The 21063-nt window shown below is 43.5% G+C and overlaps 1 protein-coding gene across 2 annotated transcripts in view; it reads left to right on the top strand.

The window, feature by feature from the left end:
* Nucleotides 1-21063, top strand: part of clybl (citrate lyase beta like) — a 199944-nt gene that overhangs the window by 115113 nt on the left and 63768 nt on the right. For both annotated transcript variants that reach the window (XM_024000197.2, XM_070446578.1), the window contains exon 3: nucleotides 6379-6567. In XM_024000197.2, coding sequence (XP_023855965.1) covers nucleotides 6379-6567 — 189 coding nt within the window. The remainder of the gene's footprint in view (nucleotides 1-6378; nucleotides 6568-21063) is intronic.

The following is a 21063-nucleotide window of genomic DNA, read 5'->3' as shown; positions in this document are numbered from 1 at the left end:
TGTGTGTGTGTGTGTGGGGGGGGGGGGGGGGGGGTTCCTGTGTGTCCACTGAGCTCCTTTTGCCTGCCAGCCGCAGCGTCTCTGTTTCAGAAGTAATGCACCGTCTCAAAGCCACAAAAGTACAGAAAAGAAAGACCGTCTGCGTCTCTTTTTACATGAAAGGGGTTTTATCCACACCGCCCGGCAGTATATCAGCCTTGAACTTGGCCACTGGAGACTCTCACCCATCTCCTGTCTGCGTTTTATCAGAGAATGTTATAAACGAGGCTTTCTGATGATGAACGATTTACTAGTGGCTATTCATTTTGTTTGGTCAGGAGTGTCTATGCATCACTAGGCAGGGAGGCTGAGACAGCAGTTCATGTCTCCATTTCTCTCTAGCTGACGTGTGTCTCAGTCTGTGTCTGAGTGGATGTCTCTGTTCACTACCAGTCAAAAGTTTAGACACACCCTACTCTTTCCAGGGCTTTCTTTATTTTTACTATTTTTCTACATTGTAGAATAATAGGGAAAACCTCAACACTATCAAATAACACGTGGAATCAGGAAGTAAAAAGTGTTAAACAAATCCAAATAGATTTTTTATATTAGATTTTTTCAAAGTAGCCATCCTTTGTCTTGATGACAGCTTTGCACACTCTTGGCATTCTCTCAACCAGCTTCATGAGGTAGTCACCTGGAATGAATTTCAATGAACAGGTGGAATATGTGGAATATCTTTCCTTCTTAATGCGGTTTGAGCCAATCAGTTCTGTTGTGACAAGGTAGGGGTGGTATACAGAAGACAGCACTATTTGGTAAAAGAGCTTGTCCATTTTATGCCAAGAAACAGCTCAAATAAGCAAAGAGAAACGACAGTCCGTCATTACTTTAAGACAAGAAGGTCAGTCAATCCGGTTTCTCCAGTGCAGTCGCAAAAACCATCAAGCGAATATGATGAAACTGGCTCTCATGAGGAACACCACAGGAAAGGAAGATCCAGAGTTAGCTCTGCTTGCAGAGGATAAGTTAATTAGAGTTAACTGCAACTCAGATTGCAGCTGAAATAAATGCTTCACAGAGTTAAAGTAACAGACGCATGTCAACATCAACTGTTCAGAGGAGACTGCGTGAATCAGGCCTTCATTGTCGAATTGCGCAAAGAAATCACTACTAAAGGACACCATAATAATAAGAGACTTGCTGGACTTAGAAACATGAGCAATGGACATTAGACCAGTGGAAATCTGTCCTTTGGTCTGATGAGTTCAAATTTGAATTTTTGGTTCCAACCGCCGTGTCTTTGTGAGACGCAGAGTAGTGAACGGATGTACTCCGTTCACCTACTGTGTGGTTTCCCACCGTGAAGCGTGGAGGAGGAGGTTGTGATGGTGTGGGGGTGCTTTGCTGGTGACACTGTCTGTGATTTATCTAGAACTCAAGGCACACTTAACCAGCATGGCTACCACAGCATTCTGCAGCGATACGCCATCCCGTTGGTTTGAGCTTAGTCTCACTATCATTGTTTTTCAACAGGACAATGACCACACACCTCCATGCTGTGTAAGGTCTATTTGACCAAGAAGGAGAGTGATGGAGTTCTGTGTCAGATGACCTGGCCTCACAATCACCCGACCTCAACCCAATTGAGATTGTTTGGGATGAGTTGGATCGCAGATGCGGAAAGCAGCCATCAAGTGCTCAGAATATGTGGGAACTCCTTTAAGAGTGTTGGAAATCATTCCAGGTGAAGGTGGTTGAGAGAATGACAGAGTGTGCAAAGCTGTAATCAAGGAAAGGTGGCTACTTGAAGATTCGCAAATATTAAACTATTTGATGGTACCGTGTGGCCTCAGTTGGTAGAGGCATGTGCGCTTGCAACGCCAGGGTTGACCTGGCCTCACAACACCCGACCGTCAACCAATTGAGATTGTTTGGGATGAGTTGGATCGCAGAGTGAAGGAAAAGCAGCCATCACAGTACCAGAATATGTGGAACTCCTTTAAGAGTGTTGGAAAATCATTCCAGGTGAAGGTGGTTGAGAGAATGACAAGAGTGTGCAAAGCTGTAATCAAGGGAAAGGGCTACTTTGAAAGATTCGCAAATATAAACTATTTTACTGGTTCCCGTGTGGCTCAGTTGTAGAGCATGGCGCTTGCAACGCCAGGGTGTGGTTCATTCCCCCGGGGACCAGGTGAATATGTATGAACTTTCCAATTTGTAAGTCGCTCTGGATAAGAGCGTCTGTAAATTACTTAAATGTAAATGTTAAATGTACGTTGTTTTCTGAGTTTTGTCTGTGTGCGTTTGTCTGCATGTGCCACACACACACACACACACACAGAGACAGTCCCCCGCCTCTGACCTGACAAGTCCTAAGCCGTCATTTCCTCATGTTGCTTATTTTACAACACATTTCTCCCAGAAAGCCTTCCAACTCTGCCCCCCTCCATCCATCCATCTCTCCCTCCCTCCATCTGGTTTGAATCTGCAGGCTATATCTGTGTCACAGATAGGTGTATGGACTGGTGATTTCTCTTTCATTTCTCCTCCCTCTTCCTTATCCTCCCTTCACAATGGCTCTGCTTGTTTGGGGACTTCATAAGGGACTGGAGAGGCTGTCAATGTGTGCTGTGCTGTGCAGGCTTATCATTAGGGTCCTGAGTTTTCCTGATCACTTGACTTCACCAGGAAAGCCTTTTGAACCCTAATTTATGAAGAGTGAGCCGTACCTCGTTGCGTAAGTGTCACAACCCTCTTTTGGKAGACCGATATCTCTTGATGAGTTCACGCCATTTTCTCTAGATTGATGTAATACTCTGAAAACAGAGGCAGATACTTCATGAAACCTTTTCTATCTATTCACAATAGCCGTTATGTTGTTTAATGGTCCATGTGTTTTCTATAAAACAGTCTCAAATAAAAATCGGAGTGCAGTTTACCCAAATTAGTTTTGTTATTGTGTTATCTTTGTGAAATGCAGGCTGCATATTACCTCATCCCAAGGCTAGTGTTGGATATCAATGATTCAAGTTGGCCTTAGTGGGAGTGACCTTACTGAGTAAAGTATTTGTCATTTAATTTTAGCAAATCACACAACTGTGAGGTGTGTTTCCAAGTGGAGGCAAGAACTGTATGGAATACACATACGGGTTAGGGGGAAGGTGTTGTGGGAGATGATTGGCTGGTAGATTAAGCCAGGGAGGGGGTTCGAATAATCTCACCCGGGCGCCATTGTAAGCGTTTTTTGCACGGGCTGAAAGTTGATTGCATTCGATTATGAACCGAGCTGCCTCCCAGGCATGAGCCAGGTGCCCCGCTCTGTCCRACGGCGAAGTTGGCTCAAAACAAAAGTGACGTAATTAAGCACGTTTAGTAATGAGTAGGATTCTGTTTTCCCATGCAAAAGTGATTGCTTATGATAACACTATCTGCCCTACCAATGAAAACTAGATTGAAAATTCCAAAATKTATTTTATACAGAAAGGGTTGTATGTTTCTGGGCGATGCACCATGCTGCCTTGTTGACAACATGACCGAGCAGTGCAGATTACTGTTCGATTTGAGGAGGACGCTCCTCCCTCCCTGCCTTCGCCCGGACCAGATGAATCAAACCCCTTCATTGCCTATGCTCTCGATCTTTCTATTGGCTAACAAAGGCCAAGTTTGCCGTGTTGGTCCACCAGACTCTTTGCGCATTTGGGCGGAAGTGTCTGGTGAACGTGATTAGACTGCATATACAGCTTTTATGTTGGGAAATAGGGTAGAACTGACATTGATAAATATCTGAGTGTCTATTGCGACTTGTATTCATCTTTGTGTTTTTACCCAACACTCTCCCATTATTATCTGTGGTCTGTTGATAAAATACCTGCTTTCACTTATTCAATACTATAGAAAACCATTTCATATGTAGTTTTAGGCCGAGCAATGTGGTACACATCCAGGACATGGATTTGACCACAAAATCCCCAACCCTGGTCAAGCTTTAAAGGGATATTGCACGATTTCTCAATTTCGTTTGTTTATCTACTTTATCTACCCAGAGTCAAACGAAGTCATGGATACCATTATTATTATTAGCATATCGTTATCGTAGTGCAATTGCTGGAAGTCTCCCGGGAGCTAGCTACTCTCATTAGCAGGGGAATAGACTTTCTMACTACTCCAAAACTTGGTGGTAGGTAATTTGGTCATCACAACATCTACCCCTGCGCTCACAGACACCATAATGGGACGGATACAAAATTGCGATCTCTATACATTTCTTTGCGACAATGGGGAAAGACTGAGGAAGTGGATAGAATSTTAATATTATCAGTGAAAAAATTTTTTGGGGAAAATATTGATTGCTATGTTTAGCTTTGTACGACTATAAATGACCAACCACCCAGTTTTGGAGTAATTAGAAGCAGGGGTTGGACCCGGTTCAAGCAACAGAACCGAAAACCGGAAAAGAACGACATTTTTCAAGGAACAGAATCATAACCAGGAACGAAAGTGATCTATACTGTTCCGGGAACAGAATCATTATTTTAAAAGCATGGARACCGGTTAATAACGGTCTTTTACATTTTGGGCATCTTTTTACAGTCCCACAAAAACGCAATAAACCGCCTAGGCAAAGCCCTCCCTCTGTCAATCAGGAACTACTTCCAGTGCCTGCCTACCAGCTGAAAATGTTTGCAGTGTGTGTGCGTGTAGACTACCTGCCCCTCCCCCAACGAAGCATAGCTCTAGCCTACTGACATTACAAGCGTGATTCAGAAGATAAGGAGAGAGATTTTTAATTGGAGTATAATGGTTTAACTTTTTCAATGCTTGTTAGGGATACTGGGGATACTAGGAATGCTGTAGTTATCACATTTCACAATGAATTTATTAGCTACGAAAAGGTAAGACGTTTTTAATTTTGGTGCCGCTCTGCACACACAAGGTTGTTAGCTTGCGAGCTTCTCTGGTCCAACGTTAAGCCAAGTCTGAAGTTCAAAGACATTCAAAGTTCCTCCATTCAGGCYTAATTCAGATAATATATGTCATCACAAGATGCCCAGAGCTTCAAGCCAAGCCTCTTCCTTCTCGCTCTCTCCCCACCCACAACATGTAATTTACATCTCACGCCCTACACTCGTTTTTCCATCACGCATGTTTAACAACTCATTGCGCTATAGCTTGCCCGCTCCATAGCAAGCTGCTCTATCCGCACTGCATGATTTGTAGTTTAATGTCAAGCTAAATGTAAAACAAAATAAGATTTCAGAGGTTTAAAAAGTAACAGAAGAAAAACAATATAAACCAGTACTTTTTTGGTGTTCAAACTGGTTCAGAACTTTATCTTGCTGGTCGGAACAGTGGAATGGAACAAAAAAAATCTTGTTCTGTTCAGAACGAAACAAATGGGAAAACATTTTTGTTTCAACCCCTGGTTAGGTCTATTCACCTGCATGTGAGAGGACCTGGATACTGTACCGGGAGACTTCCAGCAATTGCGCTATATGCTTGCTATCTTCAATAATCTCCAAACTGCACGCAGAGACATACAAATGATATCCATGAGTTCCGACTCTGGGTAAGTAGATAAACGACCTAAATCTCAAAATCTTGCCGTATTCCCTTAACGCTGGACTGGTGCAAAGCTGACAGCTACTCTCTTTCTCTCTCTCATCCATATTACTCTTGGCCTGGCCAATGCTGACCTACTACTGACCTCTTTCTCAATCTCTCCTACTCTCTCCTTCTTTCTCAATCTCTCCTACTCTCTCCTTCTTTCTCAATCTCTCCTACTCTCTCCTTCTGTTCTCATCTCTCCTACTCCTCTTCTTTCTCAATCTCTCTCTCTCTCTCTTCTTTTCTCCATTCTCTCTCTCTCTCCCTTTCTTTTCAATCTCTCTCTCTCTCTCTCTTTCTCAATTCTCTCTCTCTCTCCTTTTTTCTCAACTCTCTCTCTCTTCCTTCTTTCTTCATTCTCTCTCTTCTGCCTTCTCTTCTCAATCTCTCTCTCTCTCTCCTTTTTTCTCAATCTCTCTCTCTCTCTCTTCTTCTCAATCTCTCTACTCTCTCTCTTCTTTCTCAATCTCTCTCTCTCTCTTCTTTCTCAATCTCTCTCTCTCTTCTTTCTCAATTCTCTCCTCTCTTCTTTTCTCTCTTCTCTCTCTCTTCGTTCTCTTCTCTCTCTTCTTCTTTTCTCTCTTCTCCTTCTTTTCTCTCTCTCTCTCTCCTCTCTCTCTCTCTCTCTTCCTTCTCTCTCTGCTTCTCTCTCTCTCCTTCTCTCTCTCTCTCTCTCTCTCTCTCTCTCTCTGCTCTCTCTTCTCTTCTCTCTCTCTCTCCTCTCTCTTCCTCTCGTCCTCCATCCTTCTATGTAATTATGGACTATTTTCTTTGTTTTGTCTCCTTTTCAAGACAGAGGCAAGGGAGACCATCCCCAGGATGCTGGCAGAGCTGGACCTGGGCAGGACAGAGAAGTGTGTGAGGGTCAACTCAGTGTCCAGCGGCCTGGCCAATGCTGACCTACAGGTCATCCTGCAGGCCGAGGTTCTGCCTCCAGCCCTGATGCTGCCCAAGGTGGAGGACGCAGCAGAGGTGCAATGGGTATGTGTCTTTTATGTGTGTGTGTGTGGAGGTTTTTGCTTCATGAGTGATTGCCTGAGACCTAAGACTTGTGTTAGCTCCCAGCGCTAACACTAAGACTTTGGCTCAGTGAGCTAACACAGTCTTGTAGTGTGCAGTCTGTGTCAAACCCAGACATACAAATGTGTCAAACCCAGTTTGACACATCGGTGCAGTGATTTGGATTCCATCATTTGCCATCTGCTGCTAGAGTTGATGCGGCTAGATTGGTGGAGGGCAATGTTCCCTCTAAACTGCGTGTGTGTGCGCGCAGTAGCCCAGAAACTGCCATGCAGCTCCCCCGGGACTGCCACAGAGAAATATCAGCCCASAGAGAGATGCACGAGATTGAACTTCACTAGACTTTCTGGAGCAGTGGTCACAAATCGGTCGATCTCGACAAACATTCTGTAAAAAACTGTTGGTGGTATGTGCCCCTGATTCAGCTGCTCTGCGCTCCGGGTAGACAAACTGTTGCCATTTTGAACCATTTCATCTGTCTGAAGGTACAAACTGCCTTCCCGGTGAGCCCAGAGAGCAAATCAAGTGCGCTATAGGCTTACCCCTGGCCAATCGGATGGCTTAGATCACCGTGTCTGCAGTAATGTAGCAGGCATAAAAGAAAGCTACACCAAAGATGATACTGTGAGATTTCAAAACGTTTAAAACCATGACTAGGTGTGAGACTGTCAACGAATACAGCAAAGAGATGCTGTTTTTATGAGCGAGTTCATGTTTAAGTTCTTACTCATCACTGTCAACACTTTTTATTCAACACTTTCATAAGCCGTAAAATGCGTGTTGTATTTCCACTCAGCGCTACAACAAGCAGTGCAGCAGAAATGAATGGTATGTGTATCTATAGGCTTGCATTGTTGTTATTATTAGTGGCTTGGGTCTTTTTTAATATGGAGGAATATTTCACTTTCTCTGTTCGCAGGAGTAACAACATTMATTTGTGCATGAGGCAGAAATAATGAGGTGCGACTCAAATTTCGCAATCAGCTGGAAGTCCATGTCCTTTTTTGGTCAGCGGAGGAAAGGGAGAGCGGAGTGATGTTGATAGGCGGGACCTTCAGTCAGCTGTTCTCTCCCTCCGCTGAGACTGACCATCAGATGCAGGCACCATCAGCCCAGTTAAATAAAAAGTAAATTATTTAAATGTATGCTCACTCAGCTGTGCTTCACAAGTAATACAACAACGGATCTATTACCGGTGTGATCATATAGCCCATTTTGAAATATTTCAATTTTTTGAATTACCCGAACAACAATGCATTCACTGGCAGGGAAATGAAAGCAAAGCCAGCATGCGGTGATAATGTATTGGACCTATAGCGTACTGCACAAACCTCATTGCTACAGTTCTGTTTTTAATTGGTTAATGTTGCGTAGGCTTATGTTTTTTTAAGTCACGTAAAACAAATCTGAGCGATAGATCTCTGCTTGCATTTTGACTCTGTGATCTTGACCCAGAAAAGGTTGGTGACCACCGTTCTGGAGTTTTCCCTGTTAACCCTATCAACGTTTCCCTTTACTTTGGCAATTGTGATCGAATCAAAGCAATATCAGCCACTTTCAATGCAGCATACCGAAAAACAAAACAAACTATGCAAGAGATTTTTTTCTTAATTGGACTGTGTTAACAGCTTGAGCGGTCGTGAGTAGATGCGCTTGTCTTGTTTCTATCCTTTGCTAGTTACTGAGTTATTAGCCAAGTTGTAGATAATTTGGGGAGTGATTGCTTCTTACAGGAGCACAAAGCGTGTACATTTCATCTTTGAAAAGTGAGTCAGGTAAAGAGCTTCTTTTTTTCTTCTTAAAGTTGCAGTGATTAACAACACGGCGCCGAAACGAGATGGCCGCCTCGCTTCGCGTTCCTTGGAAAATATGCAGTATTTTTGTTTTTTATGTGTTATTCTTACATCGGTACCCCAGGTAATCTTAGGTTTCATTACATACAGTCGGGAGGAACTACTGAATATACGATTAACGTCAACTCATCATCGTTCACTACAGGAATATGACTTTCCCGAAACGGATCCAGTGTTTTGCCTTCCACCCAATACAATGGATCTGATCCCAGCGCGACCCTGTGCGACGCCGTAAAAGGGGCAAACGAGGCGGTCTCCTGGCCAGGCTTCGGAGACGGGCACATCGCGCTCCACTCCCTAGCATACTACTCGCCAATGTCCAGTCTCTTGACAATAAGGTTGATGAAATCCGAGCACGGGTAGCATTTCCAGAGAGACATCAGGGATGTCAACGTGCTCTGCTTCACGGAAACATGGCTAACTCAAGAGACGCTCACGGAGTCGGTGCAGCCAGCTGGTTTCTTCATGCATCGCGCCGACAGAAACAAACATCTTTCTGGTAAGAAGAGGGGCGGGGGGTATGCCTTATGATTAACGAGACGTGTGTGTGATCATCATAACAACACACAGGAACTCAAGTCATTCTGTTCACCTGATCTAGAACTCCTCCAAATCAAATGTCCGACCGCATTATCTACCAAGGGAATTCTCTTCGGTCATAATCACAGCCGTATATATTCCCCCCCAAGCAGACACATCGATGGCCCTGAACGAACTTTATCTGACTCTTTGTAACTGGAAACCACACACCCTGAGGCTGCATTCATCGTAGCTGGGATTTTAACAAGGCTTAATCTAAAAACAAAACTCCCTAAATTCTATCAGCAGTATCGATTGTCTACCAGGGCTGGAAAACCCTAGATCATTGTTTATACTAATTTCCGCGACGCATATAAGGCCCTCCCCGCCCCCCTTTCGGAAAAGCTGACCACGACCTCCATTTTGTTGATTCCAGCCTACAAACAGAAACTAAAACAACAAGCTCCCGCGCTCAGGTTCTGTTCAACGCTGGTCCGACCAATCTGATTCCACGCTTCAAGACTGCTTCGATCACGCGGATTGGAATATGTTCCGCCATTGCGTCCAACAACAATATTGACGAATATGCTGATTCGCGGTGAGCGAGTTCATTAGGCAGTGCATTGACGATGTCGTACCCACAGCAACGATTAAAACATTCCCAAACCAGAAACCGTGGATGACGGCTGCATTCGCGTGAAACTGAAAGCGCGAACCACTGCTTTTAACCAGGGCAAGGTGACCGGGAAGCATGACCGAATACAAACAGGTGTAGCTATTCTCTCCGCAAGGCAATCAAACAGGCTAAGTCCCAGTACAGAGACAAAATTCGAGTCGCAATTCAACAGCTCAGACACAAGAGGTATGTGGCAGGGTCTACAGTCAATCACGGATTACAAAAAAGAAAACCAGCCCCGTCGCGGACCAGGATGTCTTGCTCCCAGACAGGCTAAACAACTTTTTTGCCGCGCTTTGAGGACAATACAGTGCCACTGACACGGCCCCCTACCAAACCTGCGGGCTCTCCTTCACTGCAGCCGAGGTGAGTAAAACATTTAAACGTGTTAACCCTCGCAAGGCTTGCAGGCCCAGACGGCATTCCCAGCCGCGTCCTCAGAGCATGCGCAGACCAGCTGGCTGGTGTGTTTACCGACCATATTCAATCAATCCTTATTCCCAGTCTGCTGTTCCCACATGCTTTCAAAGAGGCCACCATTGTTCCTGTTCCAAGAAAGCTAAGGTAACTGAAGCTAAACGACTACCGCCCCGTAGCCACTCACTTCCGTCATCATGAAGTGCTTTGAGAGACTAGTCAAGGACCAATATCACCCTCCACCTACCGGACAACCTAGACCCACTCAATTTGCTTACCGACCCAATAGGTCCACAGACGACGCAATCGCAACCAACACTGCACACTGCCCTAACCCATCTGGACAAGAGGAATACCCAATGTGAGAATGCTGTTCATCGATTACAGCTCAGCATTTAACACCATAGTACCCTCCAAACTCGTCATCAAGCTCGAGACCCTGGGTCTCGACCCCGCGCCTGTGCAACTGGGTCCTGGACTTCCTGACGGGCCGCCCCCAGGTGGTGAGGGTAGGTAACAACATCTCCACCCCCTGATCCTCAACCACTGGGGCCCCACAAGGGTGCGTCTGAGCCCTCTCCTGTATCCCTGTTCACACCACGACTGCGTGGCCATGCACGCCTCCAACTCAAATCATCAAGTTTGCGGATGACACTACAGTGGTAGGCTTGATTACCAACAACGACGAGACGGCCTAAGCGGGAGGAGGTGAGGGCCCTCAGGTGTCAGGAAAATAACCTCACACTCAACGTCAACAAAACAAAGGAGATGATTGTGGACTTCAGGAAACAGCAGAGGGAGCCCCCCCTATCCACATCGACGGGTCAGTAGTGGAGAAGGTGGAAAGTTTTAAGTTCCTCGGTGTAGCACATCACGGACAAACTGAATTGGTCCACCCACACAGACAGCGTCGTGAAGAAGGCGCAGCAGCGCCTCTTCAACCTCAGGAGGCTGAAGAAATTCGGCTTGTCACCAAAAGCACTCACAAACTTCTACAGATGCACAATCGAGAGCATCCTGTCGGCTGTATCACCGCCTGGTACGGCAACTGCTCCGCCACAACCGTAAGGCTCTCCAGAGGGTAGTGAGGTCTGCAGAACGCACCACCGGGGGCAAACTACTGCCCTCCAGGACACCTACACCACCCGATGTCACAGGAAGGCCATAAAGATCAATCAAAAGGACAACAACCACCCAAGCCACTGCCTGTTCACCCCGCTATCATCCAGAAGGCGAGGTCAGTACAGGTGCATCAAAGCAGGGACCGAGAGACTGAAAAACAGCTTCTATCTCAAGGCCATCAGACTGTTAAACAGCCACCACTGAACATTTAGCGGCCGCTGCAACCATACTGACTCAACTCCAGCCACTTTAAAAAATGGGAATTGATGAAATTATGTAAAAATGTACCACTAGCCACTTTAAACAATGCCACTTAATATATGTTATACATACCCTACATTACCCATCTCATATGTATTACTGTACTCTATATCATCTACTGCATCTTGCCATCTTTATGTAATACATGTAACCACTAGCCACTTTAAACTATGCAACTTTATGTTTACCATACCCTACAGTACTCATCTCATATGTTATACCGTACTCTATACCATCTACTGCATCTTGCCTATGCCGTTCTGTACACCACTCATTCATATATCTTTATGTACATATTCTTTATCCCTTTACACTTGTGTGTGTAATAAGGTAGTAGTTGTTGGAATGTTAGGTTAGATTAATACTTGTTGGTTATTACTGCATTGTCGGAACTAGAAGCACAAGCATTTCGCTACACTCGCATTAACATCTGCTAACCATGTGTATGTGACTAATAAAATTTGATTTGAATTTGATGTATTTGAGACAGGCTTGAATAAGCTAAGTAGCCAATAGGCAGAGGGTAGCATGATTTGTCTGATTTCTCTGCAATAATGGTAATAATGCATTTCATTTTGTAAAGTGGTTTCTTGCATCAAACACAAACATTTTCAGTCACCTCGTTGTCTGAAGGACAAGTGGATAAACAGATTAATGTTTTTTTCCCTCCAAAAGTCTCATGGAATGTAGACCTACATTGAACACAACATTGAACATTGGCTGCTACTGTAGGCTGAATGATAGAACAGCTATTTCTATGTTAAAATGTTATGGGATGCATTTTCTCCGTTGTTTTTGATGGTAGGCCTCTGGTAGGCCTACATTATGATTAAATAGCAGAGGCGGGACCAAGTCATTGTTTTACAAGTACCAAGTCAAGTCCCAAGTCAAGACAGGCAAGTCCGAGTCAAGTCTCAAGTCTTAGCACTGAAGTCCCAAGTCATGAAAGGGCGAAGTCTGAGTCAAGTATCAAGTCCTAAACTTTGAGTTTCGAGTCCTTAACAAGTCATAATGTTCTCTTCACCAAATGTAGTACCATTTCATATTTTTAACAAGAGTAATAGTTAGTATATTACATTTACACAAATCATGAATGCTTTAAAAATATATATATATTTATTACTTGCCAAATAAACTTGATTTCCATGGAAATACATKGGTAGCCATGAGAAAGACCCCCTCCCCCCATATCGATCGACTATCGAGGATCGCTATGGGGCACAATCGGGCGATGTAGGCTTGTACACAATCGCCCAACCTTAACACACACACACACTCACTCTCTCTGTGTGGTTACAGTAGGCTAACGTATGTCAATGGTTTCAGGAACAGCAGTAACATCAGGCAGGATTTAGGCTACCAACTGCCTTGCCAGTTGTAGCTCAATCTTGGGTGCAATGATCACATTCCCGCAGTGACTGACTATGTGGAGGCTCATTGATTTAACGTTACGTTAGCCTACATGCTACACTAGCAAAGTAATAAAATATATAGCTGTCGGCTATATTAGCCACGACTTAACGTTCTTTGTGCAGCTTCAAATGTCGAACAAAGTTGGAGGTTGTTGCGCCTCCGTCTGTAATTTTCTTTCCGGCATGTTTTGCAAGTTGCAATCCGTTTTTTGTTGACTACAGCGTAGTCTTTATATSCTAAAATTATAATTTGGGGTATCATCTTTCCAAGGGCTCCGTCGGAATTCACGCACGACGTTCCTCTGCACTGCCACGCGCAACTTTTTCTCAGCTAGCACATTTTGATTGGCTGAAGAGTAGATGCGCTGCACACTTTTTTAAATAGCATCATTTTTWATATTTGGGCGTGGGGAGGGTATCAAGTCAGTTCGAGTCAAAAGGCTCAAGTCCAAGTCAAGTCACGAGTCATTGGTGTTAAAGTCGAGTTGCAAGTCATCATATTTGTGACTCGAGTCTGACTCGAGTCCAAGTCATGTGACTCGAGTCCACACACAACTTAAAACTGTAACTTAAAGCGGGTACAGTCTCAGTGTTCACAGTACATTTAACATTTACATTTAAGTCATTTAGCAGACGCTCTTATCCAGAGCGACTTACAAATTGGAAAGTTCATACATATTCATCCTGGTCCCCCCGTGGGGAATGAACCCACAACCCTGGCGTTGCAAGCGCCATGCTCTACCAACTGAGCCACACGGGACCACGGTAAACGCACGATGGACATCGCACAGAATCTTGCACAGAACATTGGTGGAGGGGGGATGAATTGTAATAGAGTTGGTCCAGTTTCTAAACCTTGTCTGGGAGCTGAAGACTTGCATTTACTCTCTCAACTATTGCCTAGGCTTAAGCTCAACATTCTTGTGGCGCTCCGACGACCCGTGTTCAAAACCCAGATCACATCTTGTTCAACATCTTGCGCAACGGAAGCAGAAAATAGGAGAAGTGAGAAACTAAAAATACTCAAAACATTTCTGCCTTCTTCCTTCCCCCCTCTGTCTTTAATGCACACAGCGGCCCTCATGGACAAACCCAATGCAGTAAGAGGAAACCACGGGAATCTTCAAAGTAATAACAACAAACTTTGCCATTTCTCCATCAAGCGAGGGGAATTGATCCCTGTGGCAGGGCCCAGGGAGAGGCCCAGTGTTGCTCTTGGCCCTCGGTAAAAAAACAGATGACATTTCTTTAGCTGCGGCTTTAGAAGTTCCATAGATCTCTGAGCGAGCGCAACTGTGTCTTGCTCTACCCACTGTGGAATTTGGGGAAATTGGAGAGCACTTATTGAACTATGAGTTGAGATGCCATGTGTTATATCATATTATGATATAAGATGGTATATATCCGTTTATAAGACAGTTATTAATCAAATCATAATTAACAAAAGAGGCCATTATAGTTTCTGAACTGAACATACAGCATTTTTAATCGGAGTTCCCAATTTGACACCTTTCTTGTTTGTTAAATGAGAATGGATGTTAGTCATTGAACGGTGTGTGTGTGTGTCAGTGAGTGAGTGCATGACATTGTGTCTACACTTTCACTTTCTTTAGCCCCGCTGAATGGATACCTCAGTCTGTCCCGTCAGCTCTAGGCCCTGCGCCACTCCAGACATACGTCAACCATGGGAGACAACGAGCTCGTGGTTCCGGTTCTGTTGGCATGCATTGAAACGTATAATCACAATGATGATATGTTAATCATAATGATACATAAGAAATTCAGACCAGGTAGCGATTACTTTTTCCAAAGTCAAGACAGAACTTAATTTATTGATAAGACAGATAGCAGAATTTACCATCCATTGAGTTAGACTCAACCAATAATKCCATGTTAATCGCCCCAAGCTACACAGTAATAATCAATTAGCTGATATAGCAACTATTGAATCTAAAACAGGGGAATTCCTATCAGAACCAAAATTAATCAAAGTTTCTCCCACTTCTATAAAGAATTGTACACTGCAGATTGTAAATCCACACCAAGCCAGCCTGTACAAAAATGAATTTGTTGCTGCAAACTAAATAGTGTGCCATGAAATGTTGCCAAAAGTTGGCAAACGTTTTAAATCTCACACAGCGGTTGCATTAAGGAGAAGTATATGTTTAATTCTGTAAATAACACTTGTATCTTTTATCAATGTTTATTATGATTATTTCTGTAAATTGATGTGGCTCTGTGCAAATTCACGGGATGTTTTAGAGGCAAAACCAAATGTAAACTGAGGTTTTTGGATATAAATATGAACTTGATCGAACAAAACATACATGTTTTGTGTAACTTGTTGTCCCGGGAGTGTCATCTGCTTAGGAATATCAAAGGTTAGTGATTCATTTTATCTCTATTTCTGCTTTTTGTGACTCCTCTCTTTGGTTGGGAAATCGCTGTATGCTTTCTGTGACTAGTTGCTGACCTAACATAATGATATGTTCTGCTTTCGCCGAAAAGCCTTTTTGAAATCGGACACTGTGGTTGGATTGACAAGAATTGTCAATAATACTTGTATGTTTGAGAAATTTGAATTATGAGATTTCTGTTGATTGAATTTGACGCCCTGCAATTTCATTGGCTGTTGGCGAGGTGTTCCCCAGTCCTAGACAGGTTAAGCTTAAGGCCCTGAGTCTCAACCCCGCCCTGTGCGATTGGGTCCTGGACTTCTTGACGGCCCCCCCCCCCCAGGTGGTGAAGGTAGTAAACAACATCTCCACTTTGCTGATCCTCAACACTGGGGCCCACAAGGGTGCGTGCTCAGCCCCCTCCTGTACTCCCTATTTACCCATGACTGCGTGGCCATGCACGCTTCAACTCGATCATCAAGTTTGCAGACGACACAACAGTAGTGGGCTTGATCACCAACAATGACGAGACAGCCTATCGGGAGGAGGTGAGGGCACTCATAGTGTGGTGTCGGTAAAACAACCTCTCACTCAACATCAACAAAACAAAGGAGACGATCGTGGACTCCAGGAAACAGCAGAGGGAGCACCCCCCTATCCACATCGACAGGATAGCAGTGGAGAAGGTATAAAGTTTGAAGTTCCTCAGCGTACACATCACGGACATGGTCCACCCACACAGACATTGTGGTGAAGAAGGCGCAACAGCACCTCTTCAACCTTAGGAGACAGAAGAAATGTGTCTTGTCACCTAAAACCCTCACAAACTTTTACATATGCACAATTGAGAGCATCCTGTCGGGCTGTATCACCGCCTGGTACCGCAACTGCACCACCCACAACTGCAGGGCTCTCCAGAGGGTAGTGCGGTCTGCACAGCACATCACCCAAAGTAAACTACCTGCCCTYCAGGACACCTACAGCACCCAATGTCACAGGAAGRCCAAAAAGATCATCAAGGACAGCAACCAGTTGAGCCACTGCCTGTTCACCCCGCTACCATCCAGAAGGCAAGATCAGTACAGGTGCGTCAAAGCTGGGACCAAGAGACAGAAGCTATTTTTCAGTCTCAAGACCATCAGACTGTTAAACAGCCATCACTAAAACAGAGAGGCTGCTGCCTACATACAGACTTGAAATCAATGGCCACTGTAACAAATGGATATCTAGTCACTTTATTAATGCCACTTCAATAATGATGTTTATGTATCTTGCATTACTCATCCCATTTGTATATTCTGTATTTTAGACCATCTATTGCATCTTGCCTATGCCACTCGGTCATTGCTCATCCATATCTTTATATGTACATATTATTATTCCATCCCTTTACTTAGATGTGTGTGTATTTGGTCGTTGTTGTGGGATTATTAGATTACTTGTTAGATATTGCTGCACTGTCGGAACTAGAAGCACAAGCATTTCGCTACACTTGCAATAACATCTGCTTACCATGTGTATGTGACCAATACAATTTGATTTGATTTGAAACAAGTCTCTTCTTCTTGGTGTCCTTTAGTAGTGGTTTCTTTGCAGCAATTCGACCATGAYGGCCTGATTCACACAGTCTCCTCTGAACAGTTGATGTTGACGTGTCTGTTACTTGAACTCTGTGAAGCATTTATTTCAGCTGCAATCTGAGTTGCAGTTAACTCTAATTAACTTATCCTCTGCAGCAGAGGTAACTCTGGGTCTTCCTTTCCTGTGGCGGTGCTCATGAAAGCCAGTTTCATCATAGCGCTTGATTGGTTTTCGCGACTGCACTTTAAGAAACTTTCAAAGTTCTTGAAATGTTCCGTATTGACTGACCTTCATGTCTTAAACTGATGATGGACTGTCATTTCTCTTTGCTTATTTGAGCTGTTCTTGCCATAATATGGACTTGGTCTTTTACCAAATATGGCTATCTTCTGTATATCACCCCCACCTTTTCACAACACAACTGATTGGCTCAAACGCATTAAGAAGGAAATCAATTCCACAAATTAACTTTTAATAATGCGCACCTGTTAATTGAAATGCATTCCAGGTGACTACCTCATGAAGCTGGTTGAGAGAATGCCAAGAGTGTGCAAAGCTGTCATCAAGGCAAAGGGGGGCTTCTTTGAATAATATAAAATATATTTTGATTTGGTTAACACTTTTTTTGGTTACTACTTGATTCCAAATGTGATATTTCATAGTTTTGATGTTTTCACTATCATTAAACAATGTAGAAAATAGAATTAATAAAGAAAAACCCTTGAATGGGTAGTTGTGTCCAAACTGTTGACTGGTACGGAAGTATCTGTCATATCTTTAATCTGACCATAGAGGAAAGTATTTGTCCTCAGGCCTGGAGGGAAGGCACAGTAAATCCGCTACCTAAGAGTGGTAAATCGGCCTTCACTGGTTCTTTAAAGCAGACCTATAARCTTGCTGCCAGCTCTTAGCAAACTGTTGGAAGTAATTGTGTTTGACCAAATACAATGCTATTTCTCTAAACAAATTAACAACAGACTTTCATTATGCTTATAGAGAAGAGCACTCAACATGTACTGCACTGACACAAATTATGATGATTGGTTGAAATAAATTGATAATAAAAAGATTTCAGTGCAGCCTTTGAAATTATTGACCATAACCTGTTGTTGAAAAAACGTGTGTTATGGCCTTCCACAAACTTCCCTCAATAGAGCTGGTGTAACGGAGTCATTAGGCCTCCWTGCTCGCACACGCTTTTTCAGTWYTGCCCACAGATTTTCTATAGGATTGAGGTCAGGGCTGTGTGATGGCCACTCCAATACCTTGACTTTGTTGTCCTTAAGCTATTTTGCCACAACTTTGGAAGTATGCTCTGGGCGGTCATGTCCATTTGGAAGACCCATTTGCGACCAAGCTTTAACTTCCTGACTGATGTCTTGAGATGTTGCTTCAAAATATCCACATCATTTTCCAGCCTCATGATGCCATCTATTTTGTGAAGTGCACCAGTCCCTCCTGCAGCAAAGCACCCCCACAACATGATGCTGCCACCCCCGTGCTTCACAGTTGGGATGGTGTTCTTCGGCTTGCAAGCCTCCCCCTTTTCCTCCAAATAACAATTGTCCTTATGGCCAAACAGTTCCATTTTTGTCTCATCAGACCAGAGGACATTTCTCCAAAAGTACGATCTTTGTCCCCATGTGCAGTTGCAAACCGTAGTCTGGCTTTTTATGGCGGTTTTGGAGCAGTGGCTTCTTCCTTGCTGAGCTGCCTTTCAAGTTTAGGACTCGTTTTACTGTGGCTATAAAATACTTTGTACCGGTTTTCTCCAGCATCTTCACAAGGTCTTTTGCTGTTGTTCTGGGATTGATTTGCACTTTTCCCACCAAAGTACATTAATCTCTAGGAACAGAACGCGTCTCCTTCCTGACGCTATAGGTATGACGGCTGCGTTGTCCCATGGTCTTTAAACTTGCGTACTATTATTTGTACAGATGAACGTGGTACCTTCAGGCATTTGAAATTGCTCCCAAGGATGAACCAGACTTGTGGAGGTTTGTGAGGTCTTGGCTGATTTCTTTTGATTTTTCCATGATGTCAAGCAAAGAGGCACTGAGGTTGAAGGTAGGCCTTGAAATACATCCACAGGTACACCTCCACTTGACTCAAATTATGTAAATTATCCTATCAGAAGCTTCTAAAGCCATGACATCAATTTCGGAATTTCCGAGCTGTTTCAGGGCAATGAAAGTCAGTGTTTTTCTCCCCCCCCCCCCCCCCCCCCCCCCAAAGTCCCCACTCTCAAAAAAATTTATTCTCAGTTTTACTTACACTCAAACTTTAGATTAAAGAGGCCAGGTTCCAAAGCTGTCCATTATTTGGCCTTGACCTCTGCATTTAAGTACAGAAATAAATAAATGTTAGAAACATAGATAGACTAACTTGGCTATATCAAATTCAAGGTCAACTCTAAAGTTAGCTTGCTATCAGAATTTGCATCCATCCTCTCAACTTCACAAGTCTGACTAATGCTTGCAATGTCAGAAACCATTGAAAACCAGTACAGGAATACTAGCTAACACAATAAATCACCATGCAAACTTGCCAAATACCTTTGGTTAAATTACCCCAGATGGAGAGTAAGTAAAATCTAGCCTATGGTAACTTAGCTGGCCAGCTAACTTAGCTAACGTTAGCTAATAAGTGAAACCATGTCCGAGACGTGTCAGACTAAGCCAGCTAAGGTAGCTAGCTAGCTAACTTTAACTAGCTACCAAATGTCGAAAAAACCATACATTTAGTTATTCTGCGAAAACACACACAGACACACACACACACACACACGATAACATTGGCACTACACAATACACATGGATTTAGTACGGTATATATTGGTGGGGGGGAGTATGGGCCTGAGAGCACCCAGTGTGTTGTGAAATTTGTGAATGTATTGTAATGTTTTTAAAATTGTTTAAACTGACTTAATTTGGCTGGACCCCAGAGAGAGCTGCTTGCTTGCAATAATAATAAATACAAAATACAAATAAGCTAGTGTTGCATGGCTTACCGTTTGGGGCTGCCTGACGGGTTGGACCAGTAACCAAAAAGTTTGCTGATCGAATCTCCGAGTTGACCAGGTAAGAATTGTCATTCTGCCCCTGTGCAAGGCAGTTAACCCACTGTTCCCCAGTACGCCGATAACCAGTGCGTGTTGATTAAGGGGTTGGGTTAAATGCGGGAGACGCATTCAGTTGTACAACTGACTAGGTATCCCCCTTTCCCTATTAGCTAACGTTACCACAGCCCGAGTTATTAGTTCAGAAAATGACTAGCTAGCTAACGGTTGTTACCTAATTATGATAGAACAACATATTTAACCTGAATGACTATCAAATTMATMATTTGTAACATTTGTTACTTACCGTTTGCACGGTTTTCCGTCAGCCAAAACACTCTTTCAAAATAATGTTAGCCGTGTCCACTCGTCAGTCACCTAGTCGTACTAGAACTAGAATATTTGCTAATATAATATAATATCACGTGCTGGTGGCAAGAAAATTAATCCACTGGCTGGATCAAATATCTATAGCCCAGCCTTGACCTTTTGACACGTATGAACACATGGGTGTGATCATTCTGCAATGGTCCCTGCAACGTACACTCAAACCTGTGTGATTAGAACACTTATTTTGAACGTCCAGTCAGCGTTTGAGCTGGCCGCAGTTTTTTCGCAGAAACATTTTGCACAAAAACAGTGTTATGCCCTCAATGTGAGCAGTTTATTGTTAAKGCAATATTCAGACATTCACAGAAGTAGCGACAGCATAACACAGTTCTCATCAAAACCGGAAAATCTAAATGTATTAGTCACATGCACATTTTTAGCAGATGTTATTGCCGGTGTAGCAAAATGCTTGTTTTCCTAGCTCCAACAGTGCAGTAGTATCTCAAAATTCGCAACAATACACACAATTAAGAAATGTATAAATATTAGGATGAGCCATGTCGGAGTGGCATTGACTAAAATACAGTAGAATAGAATACACTATATACATATGAGATGAGTAAAGCAGTATGTAAACATTATTACAGTGACTAGTGTTCCATTATTAAAGTGGCCAGTGATTCCATGTCTTTGTATATAGGGCAGCAGCCTCTAAGGTGCAAAGTTGAATAACCGGGTGGTAGCCGGCTAGTGATGGCTATTTAACAGTCTGATAGCCTTGAGATAACAGCTGTTTTTCAGTCTCTCAGTCCCAGCTTTGATTAACCTGTAC

This window comes from Salvelinus sp. IW2-2015, linkage group LG2, assembly GCF_002910315.2.
Source record: "Salvelinus sp. IW2-2015 linkage group LG2, ASM291031v2, whole genome shotgun sequence".
Lineage (NCBI taxonomy): Eukaryota > Metazoa > Chordata > Actinopteri > Salmoniformes > Salmonidae > Salvelinus > Salvelinus sp. IW2-2015.
This window is presented reverse-complemented; position numbering and strand designations above follow the sequence as displayed.